Below are 13,969 nucleotides of genomic sequence, written 5' to 3'. Positions count from 1 at the left end.
TGGAGAAGAGCCATAAATATTTTTTTTCTTCTTTTTAAAGATACGTATTTCAAGTTTATTAGAATTAATGCTTGCAGTTAAGTGCAATGCAATTTTCAGGTACAAGGAGAAAGGTCATTGTGTCTCTGGGTGATGCTGCTTTATGCGCTTTATGCGCTTAGATTATATGTCATTGACTTTCGGTGACCGCCTGGCTGTTATACACTTGAAGTGTGGACGCTAAATGAATGTGGCAGGGTTTTCTGAAAGTTCCATTTCCAGATTCCAGGCTGCAGCTTCCCTGAGCACAGAAAGTGCTCTTAGCAGCCAGATGAGAGTGTCTAAGTGATGTTTCGGATCATCAGCTCTCAGGTAATTTGCCAGTGCACATAAAAAATAAGAACATCTTGCAAATATTTGGATGTACTCTGCCATGGTTTGACATTCCAGAGTCAAGTAAGTGTTTCTGAGAGAAAAACAAGCCGTTTTTAAATTGAATTTGAGTAACTGCATGAATATTGTTAATATGAACTTTGCTTGGATTCCAGTCTTAACAGAGATTTCGGCAGTTGGAACCCAAGCACAGTACTGGGTAAAGCTAAGAAGAAAAAATTAAAAAATTTAAATTGAATCAGGTTGGGCAGACTGGATGAACCATTCGGGTCTTTATCTGCCGTCATCTACTATGTTACTATGATTTGCATAGTGAATCTAGCCCCAAAACCTTAGATGTTGCTGAAGGACACAGAGAACAGTGACAAATGGATGGTGACTCCTTGGCCAGCCAAGTCTAAATTCTATATATGTCACCTAAAAAATTAGTGCCAACTAGTACGGTGCTAAGTGCAATTCTATAAAAATTAGGTACATTGTATAGAATCACGCTTAGTGGCTAAGCGGCACTAGGCGTCCTAACTTTTAATTTAAAATAGTTTTTAGCTTAAAATACTGGGGAAACCCAGGGACTTTTTGAAGGATAAATATTTTCTGGGACCTAAGAAATTTATATTATATGCAGATATGCTGTTTTATTATGCAGGAATGTTGTTTTTTTTTATATACTTTATTTAATATTTGTTACATACAAAAATAACAAAATACAGGAAAATCCAGAAATACAAGAAAAAAAGGAAACAAGAAAATAAATCTCTTTTCACTGATACAGTCCACATTATTGGAGCCGCTTGATACCATTAACAAAAGCAATTATATTGAACAAATATTATCCCATCAGGAGCAGGCTTAAGTGGCCATTTTATCAGGAACGGTTATGTCAGAATTTGAAGACTTCATTTTGAAATTTAAGTGCTTGGGAAAGGAACTGGTCTAGCATATACGCATTTTTGATGCTAGCCCAGAAGCAAGCAGCATATGTGAAAGAGTATTTTATTTTATTTATTTATTTATTTAATTAATTCGATTTCTATCCCGTCCTCCCAGTAGCTCAGAATAGGTTACAAGCCAACATTCACAGTAGAATATATTTGGACAGTACAATGACTATACAGCAACAGTACAAGTTAAGAAGAATAGAGAAGAGAGTGTAGAAAGGAAGGGGGAATTTAAGGGGGGGGATGGGGAGTTGATTGCAGTTGGAATTTTAGTTGGAGGGTCTTTAACGCTTTCCGGAAGGTTATCAATGAGTTCTGATTTGCGGGGGGAGTTGGTTCCAGAGTTGGGGGATGAAGTGGCTGTAGGAGCATTTGCGGGCAGTTTCTGACAAGAGAGACCTTCCTGGGGGGATGCATAGGTGTTTCTCCGTCTGGTAATTTTATTCTTCAAATCACATTGCTCGCAGGCTTTGGTTTTGGGTTCCTTCTGTCTTTATTGTGGCATGTCTGGCTCCTGAAGGTAAAATAGGCATATGAGGAGCTGGGGAGGAGATGTCGAGTCTGACACGGGCGCAATATTTTTTACCACAGGAGCAAGACTTTTCACCGCTCCCACGGGGTGGCAAAATGTCTTATCCCCATTCCCGCAGGCTGTTGAAAGGTCTTGTCCCCATTCCTGCGGTAAACCAGTTGCAAATGTCTCCATTCCTGCAGATTTACTGTGGTGACCAAGGTTTACTGCGGTCCCCGTGCCATTCTCTAGTAGGAATCTCTGTCGCTGACTCTGACCTGTTGAAGCTGGAGAGTGAAGAGAGGGAAATACAGGGACCACAGAAGCACATCATGCTTCCCTGATGTCGGTGTGGAAAAGTTCTCTGTGACTGGGCAGGTGGGTCATTGCTAAACCCCTGCCCCCTTCCTCTGCTCTGTCATCCATTCATCCATCATCCCTTCCTCCTTTCCTTCCTGCTTTGCCTGTCAGTCATCTATCCCTCTCATTTCCTGCAATCTGTTCCTCCATGCTGCCCCCCCCCATGATACAACCCTGATGCCAACCCAACCCCCCCTTTGCAATACCTTATCATCACTCATGGTCCAGTGGCTTCTTTAGAGGCAGGAAAGAGATTGACTCTTTCCTGCCCCTGCTGTTCTTAGAGCCGCCATTGCTGCAGGTCCAAAGATTTTCAAAATGGCTGCTGAGACTTCACAAAGTCTCGCGAGGCTGCCACTTGAAGTCTTGGCAGTCATTTTGAAAATCTTTGGACCTGCAGTAGTGATGGCTCTAGCAATGGCAGGGGCAGGAAAGATTTGGGCGATTTCCTGCCCCCAAATAAGCCACTAGACCAGGAGTATCAAAGTCCCTCCTCGAGGGCTGCAATCCAGTAGGATTTTCAGAATTTCCCCAATGAATATGCATGAGATCTATTTGCATGCACTGCTTTCTTTGTGTGCTAATAGATCTCATGCATATTCATTGGGGAAATCCTGAAAACCCGACTGGACTGCGGCCCTCGAGGAGGGACTTTGACACTCCTGCACTAGACCACTAGGGACGTTAAAAGGTAGGCTTGGGGAGTATGCCCTGGGTCCTCATTGCCACAGTATTACATTATAATACTGCAGTATTACTGGGCAAAATTGGCAATTCTTTCCCTTTGCCTCGGGAATTACTGCCGTAAACATTATTGTGTTGCTCTCTAATGTGTACAGCCTGCTTCAGCTTTTGCTGTTGGTATTTAAGACATTGCACAGTCTAGCACCAGATTATTTGAACTCATTTTTACTGCTATATTTTCATGTCATAAGTTGCATTTGGCAAAAACGTCCTGTCAGGCACAACATTTCACTTTCAGGAAACTAGAGAACATAAGAACATATCCCCCTGTTTACCCCCTCGAAGAAGTGCAGCAAGTTTGTCAGACAAGATCTACTTTTGCTGAAGCCATGCTAGCTGGTCCTCATCAGACCGTGTCCATCAAGGTGATCAATGATGCGGTCCTTTATCAGCGCCTCTACCATCTTTCCCGGTACTGAGGTCAGACTCACCGGTCTGTAGTTTCCTGGATCTCCCCTCGAACCCTTTTTGAAGATCGGCGTAACATTTGCCACCTTCCAGTCTTCCGGAATCTTCCCCGATTTGATTGACAGTCAGTCTGTATACCTCTTCCAGACTGACTGTCAGCCCTGTCAGTTTCTCGTCTTCGTTTCCAGCATAGAGCCTGATGGGTTCCGGTATATTGCGTATATCCTCTTCGGTAAATACAGACGCAAAAAATGTGTTCAGTTTTTCAGCGATTTCTTTATCTTCCTTTAGTACTCCCTTTATTCCATGGTCATCCAACGGCCCCACCTCTTCCTTCGCGGGTCGTTTCCCCTTAATGTATCGAAAGAATGGCTTGAAATTTTTTGCCTCCTTGGCTATTTTTTCCTCGTAGTCTCTTTTGGCTCCTTTTACCGCCTTATGGCACCTGCGTTGATGTTTGTGCTTATTCCAGTTTTCATCCGTTTTTGACCTTTTCCATTCCTTAGATGAGGTTTTCTTGTCTCTGATCGCTTCCTTCACCTCTACAGTGAGCCACGCCAGTTCTTTGTTCTTTTTCCTCTTGGATCCTTTGTTGATTCATGGTATATGAAGATCTTTTGCCTCGGTGACTGTGTTCTTGAAAAGGGACCAAGCTTGCTGTAGCATTTTTACAGCGCTTATCTTCTTCCCCACCATGAGTCTCATCCCTTCGTAATTCCCTTTACGGAAGTTCAATGCCATGGCCGTTGTTCTGGTCCGATATTTTGCCCCTGTATCCAGGTCAAAGCAGATTATGTTGTGATCACTGTTTCCCAGCGTTCCTTCTACTTCTACACCTTGTGCCGGGTCAGAGCCGGATATTCGCGGTATTTCCCTATTCGCGGTCCGGTTCTACTCCTATCCCCCGCGAATAACGAGGGAGATGTGTAAACAATATGCAAACAAGTAGGGAAAGCATGCAGAGTATGGCATTCTTTCCAACTTCGCTACAAGTGTTTATGTATAAAGGCTTAAAATGTTTATTTGCAATGCCCTAGGCTCATAAAATTGCATAAAATCTGATTTCTGCTTTGAGTGGGGAGACAAGGGGAAGAAAATTAAGACTGAAGGGATGGGGATGAAAAATGCACTTCACTGCGGGGTCAGTGAGGTGACGGGGATGGTGATGGGGCATGGATGAATTTTTGTCACTGCGTCACTCTCTAGTACACATGCACAGAAAGCCACTGGAATTGGATCAAATGGGGTTTCATCTTGTCCCATTTAGCCCCCCCCCCCCAGTATCAGCTTAGCTGCCACATTATGTAGCGTCTGTAATCTAAACAACTTGGTCAAGAGGGAACAGCTCTGAGGTACCCCTCTTCCTGTCCCATTGGTCATGTCATGGAGCTGAAAGTTGCCTTTGCCATGTGACCTGTAATAATCTAGGGTTTGGGGTTTGTTGGTTTTTAAAAATCCCACAAACCAACTCAGCACTGCACCATATGAACATGGGTGATTTCAACTACTCCAACATTGACTGGATAATTGCTGTATCAGGGAGTGCTAGGGAGGTAAAATTCGTAGACGTCATAAATGACTGCTTCTTGGAGCAACTGGTCCAGGAACCGACAAGAGGGGGAGCTATTTTAGATTTGGTCCTTAGTGGAATGCAGGACATAGTACAGGAGCAGTCGGAGCAGTTAACAGTTAGGGAGGAGGGGGCATGGTCAGGCCATAGGTGCTGGTCCAATATTCAGCTGGCACTGCATAACTAGATCCTCAGTATATGTCACATTAGGATAAAACTTGTATTGAAACATCTTGAACTGTAACTATGGCAAATTTAACCTGTAAACTGTATATTATGTATTGTAGTTTTGAATTGTGAAGTCTTAGCTGCAGTGGCGTAGCAAGGGTGAAAGGCGCCTGAGGCGGTGTCATACCTCCCCCGCCCTCGTCTCTGCCTTCCCCTGCTCCTTCCCCACTCCTGTAAGCTGCACATGCCCCCCTCCCCTCCCCCCCCCCGCTCCTTCTATGATCTTGCCTGTCACGTGCACCTCCTTCCCTTCCTTGTACCTCTAGTCGAAGTGTGGCTCCCAGCGTTCAACAACATGCTCCTCATGACCCTGTCGGCTCTCCCTCTGACGTCACATCGTATGTGCTGCACCCAGAAGTGGCATTAGTGGGAGAGCCGACGGGGTCATGAAGAGCACGTTGACCGTCGCGAACAACGTCAACCAGAGGTATGGGGGAAGGGAAGGGGGCGCGTGCGTGGAGAGGAGGAATGGGACGGGACCGGGGCAGGGAGAAGGATGGGTGTCAGCGCCCCCACTAACATGGCACCTGGGGTGGACTGCCCCCACCCCCACCCCCTTACTATGCCACTGCTTAGCTGGGTCCTGATGTTGGTCCTTCCCTGGACGTTAGACCGAGACTGAGAACTATACAATATGTTGGTGGTATTCAATAGTAGGAAGTGTTATAAAAAAAAATTAAAATTAAAACACCAGTGCCTAGATTATAGAACTGTCCTTCACATGACTTGCTGCAGCAGTTGAAGCTGATGCTTGATGTTGCTAAGGGATTGACACCTGGGGCCCATCATTTTTTTGACACACACACACACACACACACACCACCCTTGGTACGCCACTGCTACGGTTTGAAAAAGGCTAAGAAGCCGGCGGGAGCAGTGAAAGCGTCCTTTAAGGAACACCCTCCCGATCTGGCTCTATCCCGCCCCCTTCGTGATGCCACCGGACAGTGTTCTCAGCCATTGGTTGACCTTGCCTAGGTCTCAGCGCCCAGGCAAGGTCGACCAATGGGTGAGAACGCTGTCCAGTGGTGTCACGAAGGGGGTGGGATAGAGCCAGACTCTCCTACTCTCTGCAGCCCTTCCCCGCAGTGCGAGCCCGTGGTTTTAACCTGCAGGTTTAAAGCGGGGCTGCACTGCGGGGAAGGGTGGCAGAGAGCAGGAGAGTCGGGTCAGCAAAATCCAGCCTCCTACAAAGAGACCAGCACCGGGGAGCAAACAGTTGTTAGCTTAAATTACCAAGAATTACAACCAATGTTAAAATTACACGTTTAGGGGCAGCTTCTGTAGCGCAGGGAGAAATCAAAAGTAGATCTGGAGCAGCTCGTGGGAAGCTTAGAGCTGGGCTACTCCCCCCAGCTACAGTCCAGCCAGAACTGAGGCAATTAGCTTCACGTAGACAATGGCACTCCTTCCCCTGCCCTCACCAAGACTCCCGGTGCAAAGACATCTCTTCATTTCAGTCTCCTTTAAAACGTAAGAAAGTTTCCAGCGCGGAGAGCATGCACATGCGCAGATCATTTACAGCGATAGCAGATGGTATGCGCATGCGTCAGGATCGCACACTAGTGATCCGTGCGGTCGGAGGGGGGCGTTCCTCCAATCGCCCTCATTTTAAATTTTTTGTTTAGTGAATTGGTCGGGCCTGCACGGATCGGGCACGGAGAGTCCAGTTAGTGAATCTAGCCCCAAGTGCAGTGACTGAACATTAAAGGCACATTTTCCAGGGTATTGCCCCGTTTGTGATCTTTATATCACTGAATTGGTTGAGAGCACTACTGACACTTGTACGGTGGTATTATATGCGTATCGGTTGGTGGTTTTTGTATTAGTGCTTACTCCACGTAGTATTAACCACTTCTTTCCCAAGTTTTTTGTTTGGATAACTTTTATTTTGTCTTTAATAAAAGCCAGCATGTTATGAAAGCTGGTATATATGAGGAACAGAGGAGAGAAATTTCCAGCCAAGCCAATTTACCCAGATAAATACCTCTCCCCCCCCACCCGCCCCCCCCCTTCCCCATATAAGTTTTCCTAGGAGATTTTAATGTTTGTCCATTACAATCGCCTAAGTAAAGCTGGCTCCATTAGTGGACATAGCGGAGAGTAAACACATGCTTTCATGATAAGTCTGATTTCTAGTTTTCTGCAAATAGGGAGATTTTTTTTTTCTGCTAGTCTGCTGAAATCTAGATGCTGCACGAGCCACCAACAGGCAGCAAGGAGTGGGGGGGATTTTGAGAGAGACTAGAGCTGTAATTTAGTTGATTTTTAACAGCTTTCGGAAGCACGCTGCTCAGAAGCACTCCTTTCCACCGGAGCCTGCTTTCCATTACCAGATCAAAGGCCAGAAACAGTAAGTGGAAGGGGTTTCACCTTCCCTTTCTAACTGCTGACCCCAAACTCATTTAATAGACAAATGTGTTCAGTCCACACCTAGGGCTTCCTCTACCTGCCTCTGTTTGCACACATAGTGGCTGTAGCTCTTTAAAGGTGGTGTGATTTCCTAGCAACTGCATCTATTTCCTTGGTGATGGACTTTATAAAATGACCTCTATTTCATCAACCTGGGATGCAATGTACACTTAAGTCCTACAGGGCACCAGTGTGGCTAGTGGGTTATCGTCATGTTAAAATATTTGGAATTGTGCTAGAATTCTAAAGATGGCTGACTTGCACAAGTTGATTAGGAAACTGAGAATCTTCCAGTCTGAGGTTGAGCCAAAGAACAGGTAAACTCATACTGCTATAGTAGTATTTAATAGGCAGGGCTGGCATGATTGGGTACATATGCTGCTTATGAATTCTTTACTCATCGTAGCAAAATAGCTACTGTTAGTGACTATTTCACAAGTGCATAAATTCACTTAGAGGTCCTTATCTGACAGTTAAGAAAGCCTCATTCACAACTTCCTGCTTGGATGAAGAGTTGTGGTAGACCCGTCAGTTCACTTTTAAGGTAATAAACAGAAATAAAACAAAACCAAAAGAGTATTTTTTATGATTCATTTTCAAATGTCCCTTCTTTTGGGGTCAGAAATTATGACAAATATTGTCATACATAAGTGCAACATAAAAGCATTCTAATAAGAGTCTAAGGGGATAACGTAAGAGGGAGGAGGAGGGGAACAGGGAGCAATGGATGGGTGATCAGAGAGTGGCAAAGCATTATAATTTTTATGATTTATAATGTGATAGGAAGCCCAAATTAAGTCCTGTCTGGTGGTTGTCAAAATATTTCATTATTTTCAAAGGTTATGTCATGTGCAATCTTAAATCCAGCCAAAACCTCATTAATTAGAGTTCTAGATGGGTTATCTTACATTCTCCAATTGTTTTAAAATTCCAAAAGGTATATTTTCTAAATACAGTGGTGCCTCACACAACGAACTTAATTGGTTCCAGGAGCAAGTTTGTTATGCGAAACGTTCGTTATGTGAAACGCGTTTTCCCATAAGAATACATGTAAAAAAAAATAATTCGTTCTGCAGCATAAAATATGCTAAGATGACATAAAAAAAGATAAATTTTTGGTTATTATTTTTATTTAGATACATCTAAAAACATAATTGTTTTTTAAAACAACACACATTTTTTAAATTTAAAGACAGACTAAGTAGAGTCTAATTTTACAGTGAGAGAGGGCAGAGTCTCAGCGGCAAAAACTGGGACTTAACTGTTCATTTTTTTTTTTTCTACCGTGTTTCCCCGATGATAAGGCAGGGCCATCAAATAAGACAGCCCCCCCCCTTTTTAGAAAAAAATGTAAAATAAGGCACCCCCCCGCAAATAAGCCACCCACCGATACCTGCGCTTACCCGAATCGGGTGGTACGGTGGGTGACTCCGTGTGGTCCCTGGCACCCCCGACACGATCGGGGCAAGAGGGAGCTCAAGCCCTCTTGCCCCCCCGACTCCCCGACACGATCGGGGCAAGAGGGAGCCCAAGCCCTCTTGCCCCCCGACTCCCCGACACGATCGGGGCAAGAGGGAGCCCAAGCCCTCTTGCCCCCCCGACTCCCCGACACGATCGGGGCAAGAGGGAGCCCAAGCCCTCTTGCCCCCCCCCCCGACCCCCCGACACGATCGGGGCAAGAGGGAGCCCAAGCCCTCTTGCCCCCCGACTCCCCCGACACGATCGGGGCAAGAGGGAGCCCAAGCCCTCTTGCCCCCCCGACTCCCCGACACGATCGGGGCAAGAGGGAGCCCAAGCCCTCTTGCCCCCCCCGACTCCCCGACACGATCGGGGCAAGAGGGAGCCCAAGCCCTCTTGCCCCGCCGATTCCCCAACTCCCCGACAATATCGGGCCAGGAGGGAGCCCAAGTCCTCCTGGCCACGGCGACCCCCTAACCCCACCCTGCACTACATTATGGGCAGGAGGGATCCCAGGCCCTCCTGCCCTCGACGCAAACCCCCCCTCCCCCCAACGACCGCCCCCCCAAGAACCTCCGACCGCCCCCCCAGCCGACCCGCGACCCCCCTGGCCGACCCCCACGACACCCCCAACCCCCTTCCCCGTACCTTTCTGTAGTTGGCCGGACAGACGGGAGCCAAACCCGCCTGTCCGGCAGGCAGCCAACGACGGAATGAGGCCGGATTGGCCCATCCGTCCCAAAGCTCCGCCTACTGGTGGGGCCTAAGGCGCCTGGGCCAATCAGAATAGGCCCGGGAGCCTTAGGTCCCTCCTGGGGGCAGGGCCTGAGGCACATGGTCGGGTTGGGCCCATGTGCCTCAGGCCCCGCCCCCAGGAGGGACCTAAGGCTCCCGGGCCTATTCTGATTGGCCCAGGCGCCTTAGGCCCCACCAGTAGGCGGAGCTTTGGGACGGATGGGCCAATCCGGCCTCATTCCGTCGTTGGCTGCCTGCCGGACAGGCGGGTTTGGCTCCCGTCTGTCCGGCCAACTACAGAAAGGTACGGGGAAGGGGGTTGGGGGTGTCGTGGGGGTCGGCCAGGGGGGTCGCGGGTCGGCTGGGTGGCGGTCGGAGGTTCTTGGGGGGGGGCGGTCGTTGGGGGGAGGGGGGGTTTGCGTCGAGGGCAGGAGGGCCTGGGATCCCTCCTGCCCGTAATGTAGTGCAGGGTGGGGTTAGGGGGTCGCCGTGGCCAGGAGGACTTGGGCTCCCTCCTGGCCCGATCGTGTCGGGGAGTCGGGGGGGCAAGAGGGCTTGGGCTCCCTCTTGCCCCGATCGTGTCGGGGAGTCGGGGGGGGCAAGAGGGCTTGGGCTCCCTCTTGCCCCGATCGTGTCGGGGAGTCGGGGGGGCAAGAGGGCTTGAGCTCCCTCTTGCCCCGATCGTGTCGGGGAGTCGGGGGGGCAAGAGGGCTTGAGCTCCCTCTTGCCCCGATCGTGTCGGGGAGTCGGGGGGGCAAGAGGGCTTGGGCTCCCTCTTGCCCCGATCGTGTCGGGGAGTCGGGGGGGCAAGAGGGCTTGAGCTCCCTCTTGCCCCGATCGTGTCGGGGAGTCGGGGGGGCAAGAGGGCTTGGGCTGCCTCTTGCCCCGATCGTGTCGGGGAGTCGGGGGGGCAAGAGGGCTTGGGCTCCCTCTTGCCCCGATCGTGTCGGGGAGTCGGGGGGGGGGGCAAGAGGGAGCCAGGCGGAGAGAGGGCAGTTAAGCGCAGTGCCTGCGCGGAAGGATGCAGCTCGGGCGACTTCGTTGTGTGAAACGAAGTTCGTTGTACGAATCAAGACATAAAGTTCGTTGTGCGCAGCGTTCGCTGTGCGAGGCGTCCGTTATGCGAGGCACCACTGTAGTTGGTATGCTAATGTCCCAGAACCAAGTTTTAATATATTCTGTATGTGTTTCTCTTTCCAGCTTCTTGTATGACTTCTATCACTATTTCTACATGTTGACAAATGTCCTGTTTTATGTAAGTTCCACCATCAACCCGATCCTCTATAACCTGGTGTCGGCAAACTTCCGACAAATATTCATCTCGACACTTGGTTTTTTATGCCCACCTTGGAGGAAAAAGAAAAAAAGGCCTGCCTTGACCAGGAAATCCAACAGTATCTCCAGCACCAACCACACTTTCTCCAGCCAGATCACCAGGGAGACGCCGTACTAAGACAGAGTACCCTCTGGGCCAATGAAAGCGCTTCAGCACAGGTCTGAGAGGCATAACCACTGGGCATGTGATTGTCTTTAAACAACACCATCACCCCACCATTGAAAGAAATTTGCATGGCTGTGCACCGGTAGTTATTCTGTCCAAGCTTAGACTTTGTTTATTGTGAAAATAAAAATGAAGTCTGCTTTTTACCTGTCTGACATGCACTGGCCTTCCAACCATATCAGTATTGAGATGCAAATTCACAAAAATAGAGATCTTTTGTGTTGATTGGATTTGAATTTTATATGAGAATAGTTCTGGATGCTGAACAGAAATATACAAGAAGAGAGAGAGTAGGTTTTGAAAATTAGGATAATTATTGCATTTATTTTGCTACTCTTAAACAACTTTAGAAGTCTGACTAAGGATCCAACACCACTCAGGAATCAGGACAAGGGTGTGTTATCTATAGTAGCACTTGAATTATAATGACAGTCACTTGTTGAAACCCCCTCCCCCTCACAGGTAGCAGGAAGCTAAGAAGCCAGGCAGATCTTTGTAGAAATTAGTAGCCAGATCATTGCAAGGTGCGGTTCGCTAAAACTATTTTAGAGCTAGAGTAATTTCATACTTTGCATTCTCTACAGAGGTGGTACATACTGAAGCAACAAATCCTGAGACTGTGTCCTTTGGCTACAGTCCAACTTAATTTAATCATCAAAAGATAAGATCATCCAAGAGAGGACCAGATAAATTTGTAGAGCTTTGCTGTGTGGGATTTTTGGTGGATGGATATAGAAGACAGTGGTAAAATGGAGATTTCCACCCTTATTTGTGGTGCCTGTAACAGTCATAAGTTTCACTATTTATATTCATGTTTCAGTTATGCAGACTGAAATGAAGGACATTTTCCATGTGAGGAGCACATAGTCCTTGCACACAGCATAGAAAAAGCACAGCAGGTCAGGTTTCCTTGTTGAGAACATCATCAGGAAAGTCGGAGAGGCAGTTAGTTATTTTCAAAGTGTGATTATTATTAATTTTTTATTTTTTTTAATCAATTAAATGTATCTGCTCTTTCTCCAAAGAGAGGACATTATTTGTGGATGAATGAATTTTAAAAAAAAAATATAATTTTCAATACAAATACAATAAAAAGGCAGAAGGTAGAGTAAAAATAGAAGCTAGAAATGAAATATAAAGGAAAGATAAGTACAGGTCTTGCCTATCATGGGAGTGGGGAGGGGAAGGCATCTTATAGGGAAACTAAGCAAGAAAAATGAATAATTACTAGACTGTTGATTCAACGTTGCCTTGGTGATGAATGTGATTGTTGGACATACTGGATGGACCATGCAGGTCTTTATCTGCCGTCATTTGCTATGTTACTATGAAACCTGTCAGGCTGGAGACAATGTTGAAACATGACATCTTTCCTTTTTGGACTAATTCATTCTTCTACAGTTCAAAGAATACAAACAAAACCAGACACCAAAAGACATGAAAACATTCTGTGCACGGCTGCATGCCAGCATAGAAACACTTCTTTCACTAGAGATTTAGAGAACCGAATGTGTTGCATACAGGTAATGCAGCTTTGCTATAGTCTATGGTGTTAATAAAGGGGTTCTCATACGCCTAAAAACTATTTAATCTTAGTTTTTATTGCTGTCTGATCTAGATGAGTGACTAGGCACAGCACCAGGCCAGACTAACCGCAGCTACAGACGCTCTGGAATATTTTGGACAATGTAAAATTCGTGGTAGCTGATGTGTTGCTCAAATTCAAAACCAGAGAGAAAGAGGTGGAAGGATGATTCATTTCACCAGTCACCGTGATCTTTTGTTATGCTGCCCTGATCACCGCTGTTGCCACCCTGCTTTCTTTCCCTTTTAACAACAGACAAGTATAGCTGTGGGCAGCACTGCCAGACACCTCAGCTCCAACAGAATTAAAGTGGTGGAACTGACAATGGAGATATGTGACTGAAGCACAATGCCTTGGCCAAAAATCAATTTAAAAAGAAGCTTTAAATGTTGTTGTGCTATCCTGTAATGTGGATTAAATAGGCAGCATCTGTGGTGAATGCAGGGTGTTGTTTGCCATTCAATGTTCACATCTCAGGTTATGAAGAAGTCAGTCCTAATCTGTATTTACCTCCTCTCCATTGGCACATGAGACATGCTGGATGCTAACTGCAACTGAATGTGACAGAGGAACCCATGTCTGATTTAAAATAGTTACTGTGGCAGTGGTATAATCTGTGATACTCCTGGCTTATTACCGTATTTTCACTCATATACCGCGCACCCGTGTAAAACGCACACACAGGTATAGCGCACGGGAAACTGTAATGTATGTAAATAAATTTTTATATACCGCGCACACCCGTATACCGCGCATGCCGCCCTGACTCTCCCGTCGCCGCCCGACTCTCCTTTCACCCGCCCCGACTCTCCTTTCGCCCGCTCCGACTCTCCTCTCCCCCTTGAAGTCCTGTCCCCACCCTGAAAGCCTGATGCCCCCCCGATGTCCGATTCACCCCCCCCCACAGGACCGCTCGCACCCCCACCCCGAAGTACCGCTCGCACGCACCCCCACCCCGAAGGACTCACCCGCACCCGCACCCCCACCCCGAAGGACCGCTCGCACGCACTCGCACCCGCACCCCCACCCCGAAGGACCGCTCGCACCCCTACAGCCTCCCGACCCCCCCCATCATGTAGACGCTCCTACCGTTGTCCTGCTGCTTCCTCTTCCGGCGGTCCCGCCCTTTCTCTGATGTCAGAGAAAG

The 13,969-nt window shown here is 47.5% G+C and overlaps 1 protein-coding gene across 1 annotated transcript in view; it reads left to right on the top strand.

Moving 5' to 3' along the window:
- NTSR1 (neurotensin receptor 1) overlaps positions 1-13,532 on the top strand; it is a 254,658-nt gene extending 241,126 nt beyond the window's left edge. The window contains exon 4 of the mRNA XM_033914412.1: positions 10,937-13,532. Within this exon, the coding sequence (XP_033770303.1) occupies positions 10,937-11,189 (253 nt within the window). The 3' untranslated portion in view covers positions 11,190-13,532. The remainder of the gene's footprint in view (positions 1-10,936) is intronic.
- The last annotated feature ends 437 nt before the right edge of the window (positions 13,533-13,969 follow it).

The sequence above is a fragment of the Geotrypetes seraphini genome, chromosome 11 (genome assembly GCF_902459505.1).
Source record: "Geotrypetes seraphini chromosome 11, aGeoSer1.1, whole genome shotgun sequence".
Taxonomy (NCBI): Eukaryota; Metazoa; Chordata; class Amphibia; order Gymnophiona; family Dermophiidae; genus Geotrypetes; species Geotrypetes seraphini.
Note: the sequence above shows the minus strand (reverse complement) of the source record. Positions and strands in the feature narration are given on the sequence as shown.